At 50.4% G+C, this 13,186-nt stretch overlaps 1 protein-coding gene across 1 annotated transcript in view; it reads left to right on the forward strand.

Moving 5' to 3' along the window:
- The window catches only part of TMPRSS5 (transmembrane serine protease 5), a 47,214-nt gene that overhangs the window by 30,777 nt on the left and 3,251 nt on the right, over window positions 1-13,186 (forward strand). The window contains exons 3-5 of the mRNA XM_069876257.1: window positions 12,233-12,344; window positions 12,520-12,627; window positions 12,905-13,021. Of these exons, the coding sequence (XP_069732358.1) occupies window positions 12,233-12,344; window positions 12,520-12,627; window positions 12,905-13,021 (337 nt within the window). The remainder of the gene's footprint in view (window positions 1-12,232; window positions 12,345-12,519; window positions 12,628-12,904; window positions 13,022-13,186) is intronic.

Here is a 13,186-nt window from a genome sequence, read left to right on the forward strand (position 1 = left end):
ACCCTCTCTGTGCTTCCCGCTCGCTCCTGCCCCTCGGTTCCTCCTGTCCCCCAGCCAAAGGGAGCCTGGAGGTGTCCCAGCAGGGGCTGTGCTGCTGGGAGCCATCAGGAGCCGCGCTTCACCGTGACTTGGGGTGGGGAGAAGGGGCTCGAAAGCCTTAATCAACACCAAGAGGAAAACAAAGCAACAGGCACCTTATTGACAGAGAAATACCTCCCTGTCAGGGGGCAAAACTGACTGCGCAGAAATATGTTGTCATGTGTGCTGTGTTTTCTGGCCTTTATGGAAATGTCTTTTTTTGAAGGGTGAAAATAATAGTGTTCCTGTAACACCAGCTGCTCCTGCTTTCCCTGGAGGGCTTGGGACAATAACCAGCTCCGGTCTGAGGAAAACATGACAAATGTCAAAAGTCTTTGTTCGTTGCCTCCCTTTCATTTTGCAAAGGTTGACAGACCTTGCTGGAGTGAAAAAGGAGGGAGGCAAATCTGTTTACAAGCCCTCAGCTGCAGTGCTGGGTCCTGAACTGAACGCAGAGCAGACCCTGGAGCAGTTACGCTCTGGTTGCTGGTGATGGGACATGGGGAAATGGTCTCCAGGTTGGATATTAGGAGGAATTTCTTTACTGAAAGGGTTGTCAAGCATTGGAAGAGGCTGCCCGGGGAGGCGGTGGTTGAGTCACCATCCCTGGAGGCATTTAGAAGATGAGTAGATGTCGTGCTTGAAGATGTGGTCTGGTGATGGACTTAGCAGGGTCCAATCAATGGTTGGACTTGATGATCTTCAAGGTCTTTCCAACTCAAACCATTCTGTGAGTTGAGTGGCAAAGGGACAGGCAGGTCTGAAATTCATCTGTGCAGCTGCCGCTGTGCTGCACAGAGAGGAGTAACTCCTAAAGGTGTTTGTAAGTGCAGAAATTAACTTTTTTCTTCCTCCCCTGCGAGTGTGGGGCTGACTCATAATCTCACAGATGACAAAAGTGGAATTTTCCCCGGCATTGGGAAAAAATGATATTTTCTTGCATCTGCAAATCATCTAATGCCAGGAATTCAGTAAGAAAAACAATCTTTAGGCTGAAATAGCACAAAATTGGTTCCAGTATTCTGTTAGGAGTGATTTATTGGTAACTCGGTGTCTTTAACGAATGAGTTAAATATGCAAATATTCTATGATTCTATGGTTGGACTTGATGATCCGGTGGGTCTTTTCCAACCTGGTGATTCTATGAAATAACACCTGCTGTGTAACCAGGTCCTGGTCAGTCCCTCTTCATTGTGCAGCTGGTGTCCATGGCAGAATGAGCATCAAAATACTTAACGCCCCTCATGCAGTTTCATTCTGGCTTTAGCTGATGAATATTGCAGCGAAGGCAGAGGTCGGGCTCAGGCTGCTGCGTGGCGTTTGCAGCAAGAAAAAAACTTCCTATTCTGTGACTGACAGTGCGGGATTTTGAACGCCTTGTCCTCTGGTTCATTAGCATTTAATTAGGCACTACCAGCACAGAATAATAGTTGAGCGAGTGCTACTGAGTCACGTCCCCTGAACTGCTGGGGATGCTGCGTGTCACCTGCCAGCCCATCACTGGGTCTCGGCGCTGGCCTCGGGTCTTGCGGAGAGCAACCCTCTTGGGTTTTGGGGCTTCCTAAATATACGTATGGGTTTGATGGTCATAGTACCTAAGAGGCAGCCACAGATGCTAAGTGGACACCGAGCAGAAGCCGGTGAAGGAGCACCCAACCCAGCCGTTCTGCAGGGATGCCCGAGGGCTCCCTTTCTGGATTTTGTTTCATTTGTTCTGTCAAACGAGAAGGGGGAAAGGGTTGATGCTCGCACGTGCAGTTTGGTTTCCTCCTTAGCTCAGTGCTTTTTGGAGTAATTAGACAAGAATTCTTTATTAATACTAAAACCTGTTATTTATTAATATTAAATTCTCTCAGAGGTTTTTGTGGGGCCATTACTAACATTTATGGAAAATGTCAAATATCTATTGTGGAAATATTAAGATTTTGTGAGGCGATGCATTCCCTTTCCACCTCAGAGAGGAAAGGCTACAAATAATGAGCTGCAGCCCACCCTGGCCATCAAGCTCTTTCTGCTGGATGCTGTCACTGGTGCAGTATTTAAAATATAGGACTTGTTTTTTTCTGTGTAATCCTGATTAATTGGATCCCAAAGGGCTTCAAGAAGTGAAAGTGGAATCTTGACTGAGCTTGGAAAATGGGAGTGAGCAAGATCTGGCTGAGGCTGCTGTGTGTGAGTGTATCCTTGCTGGTAGAAACCCTGCATAGCTGCCTCCTCCCCATCATAGAGGACTTCAGTTCTGAACTTGGCTGAAAACATCATAGATGTCACTTTACTAACAGTTTGCCTTTGATTTATTGATGTAATTACTAATAAAGTGCTAACTTCGGTCCTTTTGCAAAGCTGTGTTATCAAACTACGCCTGGGGAAACAAACATGTTGATCAGCTGCGTTGGAATTAGGATGGAAATAACAGCCTATTTCTCTGCCCTGTTTTTCTGCATCTCTCTGCTGTTTATCCACAACAGTAGCTGCACTCAGCTGGGAGAAACGCTGGGGGTGTTGGTGTCCGGGCTGGGGCTTAGTGCTGTGGTAATGGGAAAAGATGTTTAGTAGATAAATAGTGGCTAGATAAAGATAAAATGCAGATGGAATTGGGCTGGAGATGGTTTTTCCCCCTCCAGACGCTTCTGCTGACCATGAACTGCGGGGAGGGGAGGGAAACTGGCTCGTTGTTTACCCAGGGCTGTGCTTTATGGCTCATGTTTGCCATCTGCATCTTGGCTGTTCCTGCCTCACCTGGATCTATCGCTTAACAGCACAAACTCCATTTCAGCGCGGAACAAAGGGGCTCAGGTGCAGTCGGGTGCAGCCCAAGGTAGATGGAGGCGAGCAATTAGTCACATCCATGAGCTAGAGTTCAACTCCAGACCCATTTGTTGTGTGAACGGTTTCCAGCTGATGGTTCAGCTCCTCATTTTTGTCTACAATGTGCTTTTTTTTTACCTTTAAAAGCTCTGTTCCCTGGATGCTTTTCAGGCTGAAACCTTTATACTCCCCCTTTTGTGTACAGACCAAAATATTGATGTATAACAGACTTAATGTGTCCAATCCTGCCATTAGTATTTTGCATTAATGCTTTCTCATGCCAGGAGAAGGCAGATTATAAAATGACACTGTCTCTCTCAGCGATGCTCATGGGTTCAGACCCTGCTGGTGCTGCCAGGAGAACAGAGCATAGGCAGTCCTGTCCTTCTATCCCCATCCTTCCTTCTTACCCCACGGACACTTGAATTGATGTTTGGTTGTGGGAATATCTTGCATTTTCTGTCTTGACCTGGGTAGGAGCTCTCTGAGGTGGTTTTCCCTTTAACTATCTGATCTATACTTCATAGCAGCTTTTCATAATTACAGCCAGCATGTTTATTTACATGTTAGGGCTGTAATTACATTTTAATTCAAATTTATAATTAATTAGGATTCATAATGTGGACTATATAGGATGTATGAGTGAGCTTTGAGGCAGATGTTCTTGGTTAGCAGCACTGGCCATAACTGCTGAGAGGAAGAAGGTCAGTCTGAGTGTGCAGCCAGCACTGAAAAATGATGCTGCTGCCTGGAGGAAGCCCCGTTTTTTAATTCCTAAGAAAGGATTCAGTTTTGTTAGCCTCTAATTTGAACATCTTGCAAGACAAGGCTGGCAGGATTATCCACCTACTACTCGATACACCTATTCCCTGCTGAGTGAGAAGCTGCTGGGCTGAGCGATGGCAGATTTAGGTGCAATCCTGTCACGTTAAATGCACAGAAATACTAAAAGCTCCCCTTGAGTGCATGGAGTTAATTTTTCCAGGCCTTTGGCAGCCTTTATGGGGAACCAAGAGACCTATACATCTTTGCAGGTGGATAACTTTCTGGCAGGACCTCAACTGCAAGTAGATTTCACACCTGATAGACCCAAAGCCCTGCCAAGGATGTGTCCCCAGGGAAACACACACTGTGAAATGGTTCTGCAAACGCAACGTTTCTCTCCTGGGTCATTAGAAAGGACCAGAAATGGAAAATTCTACTGCCTCTTGCACGGGCTTCACTGACCCTTCTGGAAGGTGAAGAGCGGAGCAGAGATTTATTTGGGGTGGCTGCAGGTAAGGTTGTGTCCTGCTGGGAGCATCATTGACCTTTGTGGACGCTGCAGAGGGGGCTGAGATGGGCAACACCTGCCTTGGAGAGCCTTATATTTCAAACAAGCCCCCATTAGAGCTATTCCTAGAGGAAACAGCATCTTTCTTACTCATGTGGGCTGCTCACAGCTGGGGTGAAATCCTGGGGGCTGCATCCCCAGTTCTGCAGAACAGAAGAGAGGCAGGAGAGCAGGGCAGAGGTTCACGAAAAGCATCTGCAGGAACCGCAGGCTCTGACAGCTGATGAAGATCTTGCTGACCCTTGCCTCTCCCGTGCCCCTTGGGGAGAAGAGAAGCTAATGGGGTGGAAGAGCCTGTGCCAGAAGGCTCTGCAGGGCAGGTGGATGCTTGGCTGCTGGATTTGTTCAGGCTGCAGCGTAGCCTGCGGGTGAGAGCATGCAGGCTGCAGAGGCTGTGAAATATCTGTCTGCCCACAAGAGTGTGCAAAGTTGGCATGGGCAGAGCTGCTCTGCCTGGCCTGAGCCAGCCGAGGCATGTTTCCCTTCTTCAGGATAATATCCAAGCTGCAGAATGAGAATCTTGTGTGCGACAAGTGGTCACTGCAAGCATCTCCTTCACCTTTCCCTCTTCTGCTTTCAGTGGGTCCGATTCATCGTGTGCTCGAGTCGCGATTCCTGCTCCTGCAGCTTCGTGGGGGCAATGGTCTCACCACCTCTGGATAAGCAGGACCTGAGCATCCCTCCTCACACAATAAGGCAAGTCTGTAAAGCTTTGTAGCCGCTGCGGGTAGAACCAGCAGCCAGCACCACACAGAACATCCAGGGAACGATGCGAACTCATGCAGAACCTAAAGGTAATAATGGCAAAAGCAAGTGCGTTCTTGATGGTAAGAAAAAGCCTTTAGCAAAACTACACTGAACAAACAGAAAATGAAAACACATGCATGTCATGTGGTTCTGGTGCTGAGGAGCTGCCTGCGGTCTCAGCGTGGGAACTGGGCTGCCAGGAGAGGGTTTGCTGCCAGCCCCGAGCTGCCGGGGGCTCTGCAGGGTGAGGAAACAGAGAGAGAGAGAACGAGAAGCCGTTCAGGATGGGATTGCTTTGGAAAGATTAAATCTGCTTATTGGTATTGCGTTCCACACCTCTGCTGTTGGCTGGAGGAGCGATGAGTTGCGTTAATTAAAACCCAGTTAATTGGCAAAGGGAACTTTAGCCTAATGGCATTGAACTGCAGCACTTGTTCTCGTGCTCTGTAGGGGACTTTGATGGATCTGGGTTTACTCTTCAGTTCCTGTGGAGCTTGGGGATCACCCATGTTCACCCCTGGTGCACCTCCAGCTAGCAAAGTCTAAGAAGCTGCTGAAAAGTTTGGAGTTGAGGTGTTTACTGATGTATTTTTTGTGGAGGAAGGAGTTGGATAGAACAGGCTCAGCTCCCTGCTGTGAGCAGGACAGCACTGTGAGACCCAGCAGCCCTTCAGGCACCGTTACATCAGCTGGTGACTTCATCTGGAGTGCCAGCAGGGAGCAAGTGGCCGTCGTATTTAACAGCGGCGTGGCAGGCTGCCTGTCTGGGCTGGGCTGGTGCCGCTGGCGGGGACGCGAGGCCAGCCCGGGTCACAGCTCGTCTCTTCTGGTCCTCTCTCTGCATCGTCTTCAGCAGCGGATTGTCACAGGTGGGAGAGGTGGGGATGCCCTGCCCAGGTAAGGGGCTCCAAGGCACCGTCTGTGGTGTCCTTTGCTGAGCCAAAACGTGAGCTCGGGCTCCCTGCACCGAGGCTGTGACTTACTGCAGGATCCCATCTCCTGAAGGAATGGAATTTGATAGGAATGGTTGGACTCGATGATCCGGTGGGTCTCTTCCAACCTGGTTGTTCTATGATTCTATTAAGGTGTCTTTCCCTTCTCCCTCCCTGGGGTTCAGTAGGTCCTCAGCAACTTGCAAGGGCAAAGAGCCAGAAAAGAAATGCAGAAGTGTTAACATCATATTAATTGCTCTTTAATGACTACTCTCTCTTCACTCCTCACTGAGAAGAAATACCTTGGGGTGTCTTTGTACGGGAACATGATACAGCTAATGAAGCCATTTTATCCCTGACTTTGAATTCTCTATTTATCAAGTGATGGAGGATCCAAGGCTCCACCTTCTTCTGACTGTCAGTCCCCTGAAGAAGCACAAACCCATGAGTTTCAAAGAACACTGTGTCTTACGAGTCACCTGCGAGGATGGAAGTCATAAATGGCAAGGTGTAGAAGATGGAAATACACCCCTCAAGGTCAGCATTGAGTGTTCCCCATCACTTCTCATGGTTACGGCATCCAGTGAAGTCAGGATATGTTTGTCTGCTCCTCTGGAGCCAGAGATGAGAAAACAGGCTGCAGAACTGATGGGCTCATTGCATTTTTCTGCTGTTATAGTACTTTCCAGGCTTTAATTTAGCTCAGTCTCAAATCTTTTGCTTTATATCCATCAGGATGCCTGTCCTGCAGGAGGCACAGGGTGGAAATAACAATCAAGAGACCTCATGATCCCAAAGACATGGGAGGGAGGGTGCTGAGGGTGGATGTGCATTCACGGGACCTCTGGACTATCAGCCTTTCCCTTAGAAATGTTGATATTTGTGTATCTGGAGCCAGAGGCAGGGGGTGTCTGCAGTGTGCGAGGCAAAAGGCTTCTGCTGCGTCCCAGACAGGTGGAGGTGGTGCAGCCTCTGCAGAGAATCACCTCTGGATCCTCTCTGTTGGCTTCACATGGTGCCAGCTGCTTTTTAAATGAGTGACTGCATAGGTTATTAGAGTAGTTTTCTATTCAAACCCTTCTACAGAGAAACTCGTTTCCCTGAAATTGCTTTCCCTCAGCTCTATAATCATTACACAGCGAATTGCTCTGGGAAAGAGGCTGGAACAGGGCAGCAGCCGCTCTCTGCTTTGCATTCACCTTGCGTCGGGCGAGTCCCTGCGTTGAGCTGCCCCCAGGACGAGGGCTCCTTCTGCCCCGGGAGCCCCACACAGTTCGTGGAATCAGAGATTTGAAAAGCCCTCTCGGCTCCTCCAGTCCAACCATCAGCCCAACCCCACCGTGCCTGCTGAACGACGTCCCCAAGTGCCACGTCTGCACCTTTCTGAACCCCTCGAGGGAGCAACAGAGCGAGCAAGGACTCACCGAGAGCTGTAAATGAGGCGCAGGCTGCGTCATCAGAGCTAACCCATGAGTTGTCCAGAGCAGGGGTGGCTGCCCCATCCCTGGAGGGGTTCAAGGCCAGGTTGGATGGGGCTTGGAGCCCCTTGATCCAGTGGGAGGGCTGGAACTGGATGGGCTCTGAGGTCCCTTCCAACCCAAACCGTTCCATGATCACCTCAGCAACACAGGATTTGAAATAAATCGTTATAATGAACGAGAAGGTGACAAGTTTAGAGCAACAACTTTTTACTGCAAGGAAATGCCCAAATGGGACTGGACATTTATATGAAATATGGAAAGATGAGCAGTTCCATTAAGCAGGGTAAGTGCATGCAGGATATAAACTGTCTTCCCTCATGTCAGTGCATCCCCTTGCCTGAGGTTAAACAGAGTCCGAGGGAATAATTTCCCATTATGAGGTTTGGGATATCAGCCTTGGAGACGAGATGTGAGGCGAGAGGGGTGGTTTGTCAGAGCGGGTCTGGCAGCTCTTATTTCTTACAGTGACACGAGTGTGATGTTTTTTGAGCCTGAGATTAAACTCCACCACGACTGCAATGCAGGTGAGCTGTTCCCCGTCCTTTCAGAGATATCCAAACCCTGTGGTGGTGATAAATGGGAATGGGGACAGCAGATAGTGGTGAAAAGGGGTCAGGAAACACTTTAGGGCTTGGAAGGCTGTTTGGGAGTTTATTGCTGATTTTTTTATTTTTTTTTTTGACCACAGCATCACTGCTGGGAAAGCACAATTGGGACATCCAGGACTCATTATCCATGATGAGATTTGGCAGGCTGCTACCAGGATTAGGCAGGTTTCAGGCTGTTGCTTTTGTCCATTTTTCTCATTACAGGCTTATAGCAGCTGCCTTATCGCACGGAGAAGCACTTTTATTAGAGAGGAGAGGGAAGGGAGGAAGAGGAGAAATGAGGTAAGGAAGGGCACAAGGCCGGGACAAAGTGATGTCCTGAGGTGGTGGCTGTGTCCACCTGTCCTGTCTCCCTCACCGGGGGTGAAAGCCTTCCCTCTGGGCTTTTCAGAGTCCTTTGGATGTGAAACCTCCCTGGGGCTGCTGCCTGTGGTCTGCAGAGCAGGAAAGGCTGAGCTCTCCTGTCCCAACCCCTGCGGACCCTGCGAGCTGGATGGGAGCTCCTGGCGTGGCCGCCGTGCCAGTGTTGGGGCTGTCGCACTTGGTGTGCTCAGAACATCTGATTTGGGATTAATCCATAAAGAAGCAACCTCCAGCTGCTGCTTTTTGCTCCCCAGCACTGCTCTGTGCTGGGAAACATCCCTGCCATCCCTCTCAAACACAGCCCTTGCTCAGAAAGGGATGAGCCACCTCTGCCCAGCGCTGGGCTCTCAGCTGTTGCTGCACCAGCTCCCCTTTCCACATAGTTTATGCCACAATTTCTACCATCTGGAACAGGCAGGAAACCCCGTAAACTCCAGCTACTGGATTAAATAAACAGTTGTTTCTCATTTACTGCCCCCAGCTATTGCAGAGGAATATGAGACCGACTGTGCTTTCCTCCTAGACCAACTGAATCCTACCTTGCTTGATGTTTACTTAGCTGCTTTTTATTGGGTCTCCTCTTCCCGCATCCCTCTGGAGTAAGTACAGAGATTTTTCAGGCTTTCAGGGTTTTACATCAGCCGCCTGCCACTTCACACTTCAGAGCTTCGTACGTAAAAGCTTAAACAGTGGAGCCCCCTCGGAGCACAGAGCAGCAGCTCACATACTGTTTTGCAAAAGGTGAACGCGCTTGGCACCTGGCGAGCAGCAGAAACCTCAGTGTGGATGCAGCCTGAGGAGCTGAATCCAGCAAATATTGCTCAAATTAAAATTGCAGTGCTGTTTTGCTCCTGGCTGTCCAGCTGTGACACTGGATGGGGGAGCCCAGAGGACAGCGAAGTGTCACCTTCGGGCTTTGAGGTCCCTTTCAACCCAAACCATCCCATGGTTCTGTGAATAACTGGAGAAAATCTTTGCTTGCTGTTGCACAAGTTCCAAACACAAGTTCCTTTGCCAAGCTGCAGATCTTCACTCTGCTGCAGCCACGGCTCCATCAGCTTTGCTGTTCCAGCACCACGTGCAAACATCTGGCTCTCCAGCTGTGCTCTGCTCGCTGCTCCCAGGTGGAAAATAGTAGTCTCTTCCCTGGAAATAAGTTAGAAAACTGACAAAGGAGATGCCTTACGCTTCACGGCATCCCTGCCACCTGCCAGGTATTCCAGCCATTGTCACTAGTAATCACTACTGCTGTTTTTTATTTTATTTTTCTAAAGAACCACAGGAAAAAATGATGGAAACCAGGAGGGAAAAGCCACAACGCTGTTCTCCTTCCTGCCTCTCACATCCACGTGTTTAATTTTGAAAGCTCTCATTTTAGTCCCCATTTCCTTATTGCAGGCAAGCAGGATTGGTAGAAATATTGATCTGTTAATGAGGTTTTTTTAAAAAACACCATGACTCAGGGCAGTGAGGTAGTACAGACTGACTGATGTCTTATTTTTTCCACTGCTGCTGATGTTTCTCTTTGGAATCTGCTCTGATTTATCACTTTCTCTGCGTAGTCTGATCCTTGCTCACTGTGTTTTGTTGCTTGCAGGGAAGGTGTTTGCGTGTTGCTGGCTGCGGGCACAGCCTGCATCTTCACTGAACTTTGGGAAAAGCCACTTTTCCAACAGGGTGTGGGATGCTCGGAGGGGAGGTGACCTCTACAGGGTCTGCAGAGGATGCTCAGGAGGGAGATGGACTGGAGCTGGTCTGCAGTGACTGTGGGCTGGGTGAGTCCTTCTCCTCTGAGCCCAAACAAGCAGCTGCCAGCAGAGGATGCTCAGGCTGGTTCTGCAGCCCTGGCTGTCGACTGGTTTCCCACTGGTGCTCCCTGGTCCTCCAGCACCACCTACAGTCTCCAGACTGAAGAGATGCTCCAGGGCCAGCAGGTGACAAGGAAAGGGGCAGCTTCTCAGCCAAGATTGTGACTTGGGGGATATTTGCAGCCTTGTTCCTTGCCTCTCAGCTTTCTGGCCTGATTCCTAAATGAGAAAAGGGCCCTGCAGAAAAAGAAATCCAAACTAAACAACCTCCCTGCAGTTTTCACACCAGCTGCGGGGCTGCAGGGCACCAGGCTGTAAAAGGAGCCCATCCCTAGGGAGCTGTAACAGGTATTTTAGCACAGGTCTGCAGGAGCATCACAGCACGCAGCTCTCCTGGTGCTGGCGTGTCCGTCTGTCTGTCTGTCTGCTCACCAGGAGCCGTTCAGCCCGGCTTAGGTCTGTGGCACAACACGCAGTGCTGCTCATCGGGAGCACGAAACCTCAGCCTCAACCTCAACCTGCAAAACGGGGCTGGCATGAAATATTCAGAGGAGTTTCCCTGAGTAAATAGCATTAAAAATTCATTGATAGCTTGAGCAACGAGCCATCAGCTGCGTCTTTTGGGGATGGCAAAATATGTAAATAAGGGAAGTCTTTGTTTCGTGAGGCGGCTCTTTCCATCTGCTTCAGATGGTTTTGGGACATCAGCATTCAGTCTCTTGTCTCCTAGAGAGGAAATTAGGCTTCTAACTCTCTTGGAGAAGGTTATCTTAGTGTTTCTGGATGGGGTATGGTCAGCATGGCTGGGCAGCTGCCTGTGCAGACAGGGCTGGGTGCGTGCTGGTACCCTGGGGGATCTGGATGCTGGGATGGGTTGTAGAGTCATTTGGTTGGAAAAGACCTTTGTGACCACTGAGGCCAACCATAACCACTACTAAACCACCTCTGAGCGCCTTTTCTACCTGTCTTTTAAGCATCTCCAGATGGTGACTCAACCACCTCCCTGGGCAGCCCATGCCAGTGCCTGATAAACCTTTCAGTGAAGAAATTTTTTTCCCAGTATCCAACGTGAACCTCCTCTGGTGCAACTTTGGGGCCGTTTCCTCTCATCTCATCACTTGTTACTTGGGAGAAGAGAGCAACACCCACCTCATTACAACCTCCTGTCAGGTAGTTGTACACAGCGATAAGGTCTCCCTTCAGCCTCCTTTTCTCTAGGCTAAACAACCCCAAGCCTCAATATTTTTCCATTCTTAGAAATCCTTTTGCCTTTATTAGTGAAGAATAAGGAGGTGAAAAGCGATGGGAAGGCTCTGGGGAAAATACAAGACTTCTGATTCATATTTTGAAGCTAATTAGAATTAGCTCAGCAAGCAAGGGAGCTGGGTCTGGCATTCTGATTTAAAACTAGGCAAGCTAAACGGGACTTGGCTTGAGATGGGAGGGTGATGAAGAGCAGCTCCAGGCTGTCTCCTGATCTTTTCCCAGCTTAGGACATGTGCTCCGCAGGGTCTTGTCTCCCTGCCTATATCCACTAATGCCTCAGCGTGCCCGGACTGCAGCTGCTTCGCCGCCGTGCTCGGTTTTGCTCATAATCAAAGTAACGGGAGGAGGAAAGTGGGGGACCAGCAGATGGAAGATGGGTCTGCGAGCTGAGGCCACTCGGCAGCTGCCACGCTCGCTCCGCACATCACCGGGGAGGGATGGGAGCGTTTTCCCTGGGGTTCTCCAGCCTGGGCTCTGTGCTCCTGGGAGGAGCGACGGGAGGGAGGAAGGGGCTGCGAGGGTCTAGGCAGCTGGAGAGAGGGGGGTCCCACACAAGGAGCCCCTTCAGCGTGGCCGCGGGCAGGGCACCTGCACAGCTTTGCGCTAGGAGCGTGCAGGGAGAAACCTGAGCTGGTTTGTGGGAGACCCGCGTTCCAAGCTCGCAGCCACCCTGCTCCTTGCTGGCATGGTGAGAAACGCTTCCTTGCCTCCCCCTTGCTAGCAGAGGCATCGCTTGGAGCTTGGCCCCTTCCTCGAGACCTGTCCTTTATTGCAGATCTGCTCCCCCGGGCTCCTCTCCTTTCCCCAGAGTTCAGCTGTAGCCGAGCGGTTTCCCGACGTCGAAGACGCCGTGAAAAGCTGCAAGAGCCCAACAGCAGAGCTGAGGAGTGAAACGAGGACACAAGGCTCCTCAGAACACGGTGAGTGAGCTTCCTCTGGGCTTTGGCAACAGGGGAACCCTTCAAGTCTTGACCTTGATTGATTGAGTCCTAGAAAGAAGTTTCAAACAACCCAGGGGCTTCACACCTGAGCTGATAGTGCTGAGAGACATGGATAGGACCTTATTGATCCTCTTTTCCTCTCTGTTTCTTAAAGATTCTGCTAATGCATCTCTCAAAACCCTCTGCCCAGCCAGGATGCTGTTCCTGCTGCTCGGGGTGGCCGGGCTGCTGGTGGGATCGGCTGTTGGAACCTGGTTTCTAGGTCAGTGGCTGCTGCTGTGGGCAGAACCTGAGCCCCCAAACAGGGCTGCGAGGTCAGGGGGGTGGTGACGGGTGCTCCGTGGTCGGTGACCTGCGGGGATGTGGCTGGTGAGGGCTCTGCTGCTGGTTGCTGGGGTCCCGACAGCAAGATCTGAGCCTGTTGAGAGGCTCCTCACCTCTTCGTGTGGGCAGCGCGGGGTTGTTCCCAATATTGTGCGTCTTTGGATGCTGCTCAGGCTGTGCGAGTCCAACTCCACCCTTTTCTCTGTGTCCTGAAGTGAAGCACCTGAAGAAGCCTCAGCTGGACCAGAGCTTCCCCACGCAGGAGCCAGACGTGATCCCAGCGTGTGGGGATGAAGAGGAAGGTGCCGTGGTCCATGGAGTTGGCAGGACAGGTTCATGTCTTTGCTTGATGCCATAGAGAGCAGGGAGGGGGAAGCAATGTGCAGGATGGTGTCCGCCAAGCCCAGAAAGAGCAGCAACGATGCTCTTCAATAATAGATCTCTCTTGCTGATCTACTGGCTGCTTTCAGGGATGTTTTGCAGTTGTTTCCCTTCGA

The sequence above is a fragment of the Phaenicophaeus curvirostris genome, chromosome 25 (genome assembly GCF_032191515.1).
Source record: "Phaenicophaeus curvirostris isolate KB17595 chromosome 25, BPBGC_Pcur_1.0, whole genome shotgun sequence".
NCBI classification, from domain to species: Eukaryota; Metazoa; Chordata; class Aves; order Cuculiformes; family Cuculidae; genus Phaenicophaeus; species Phaenicophaeus curvirostris.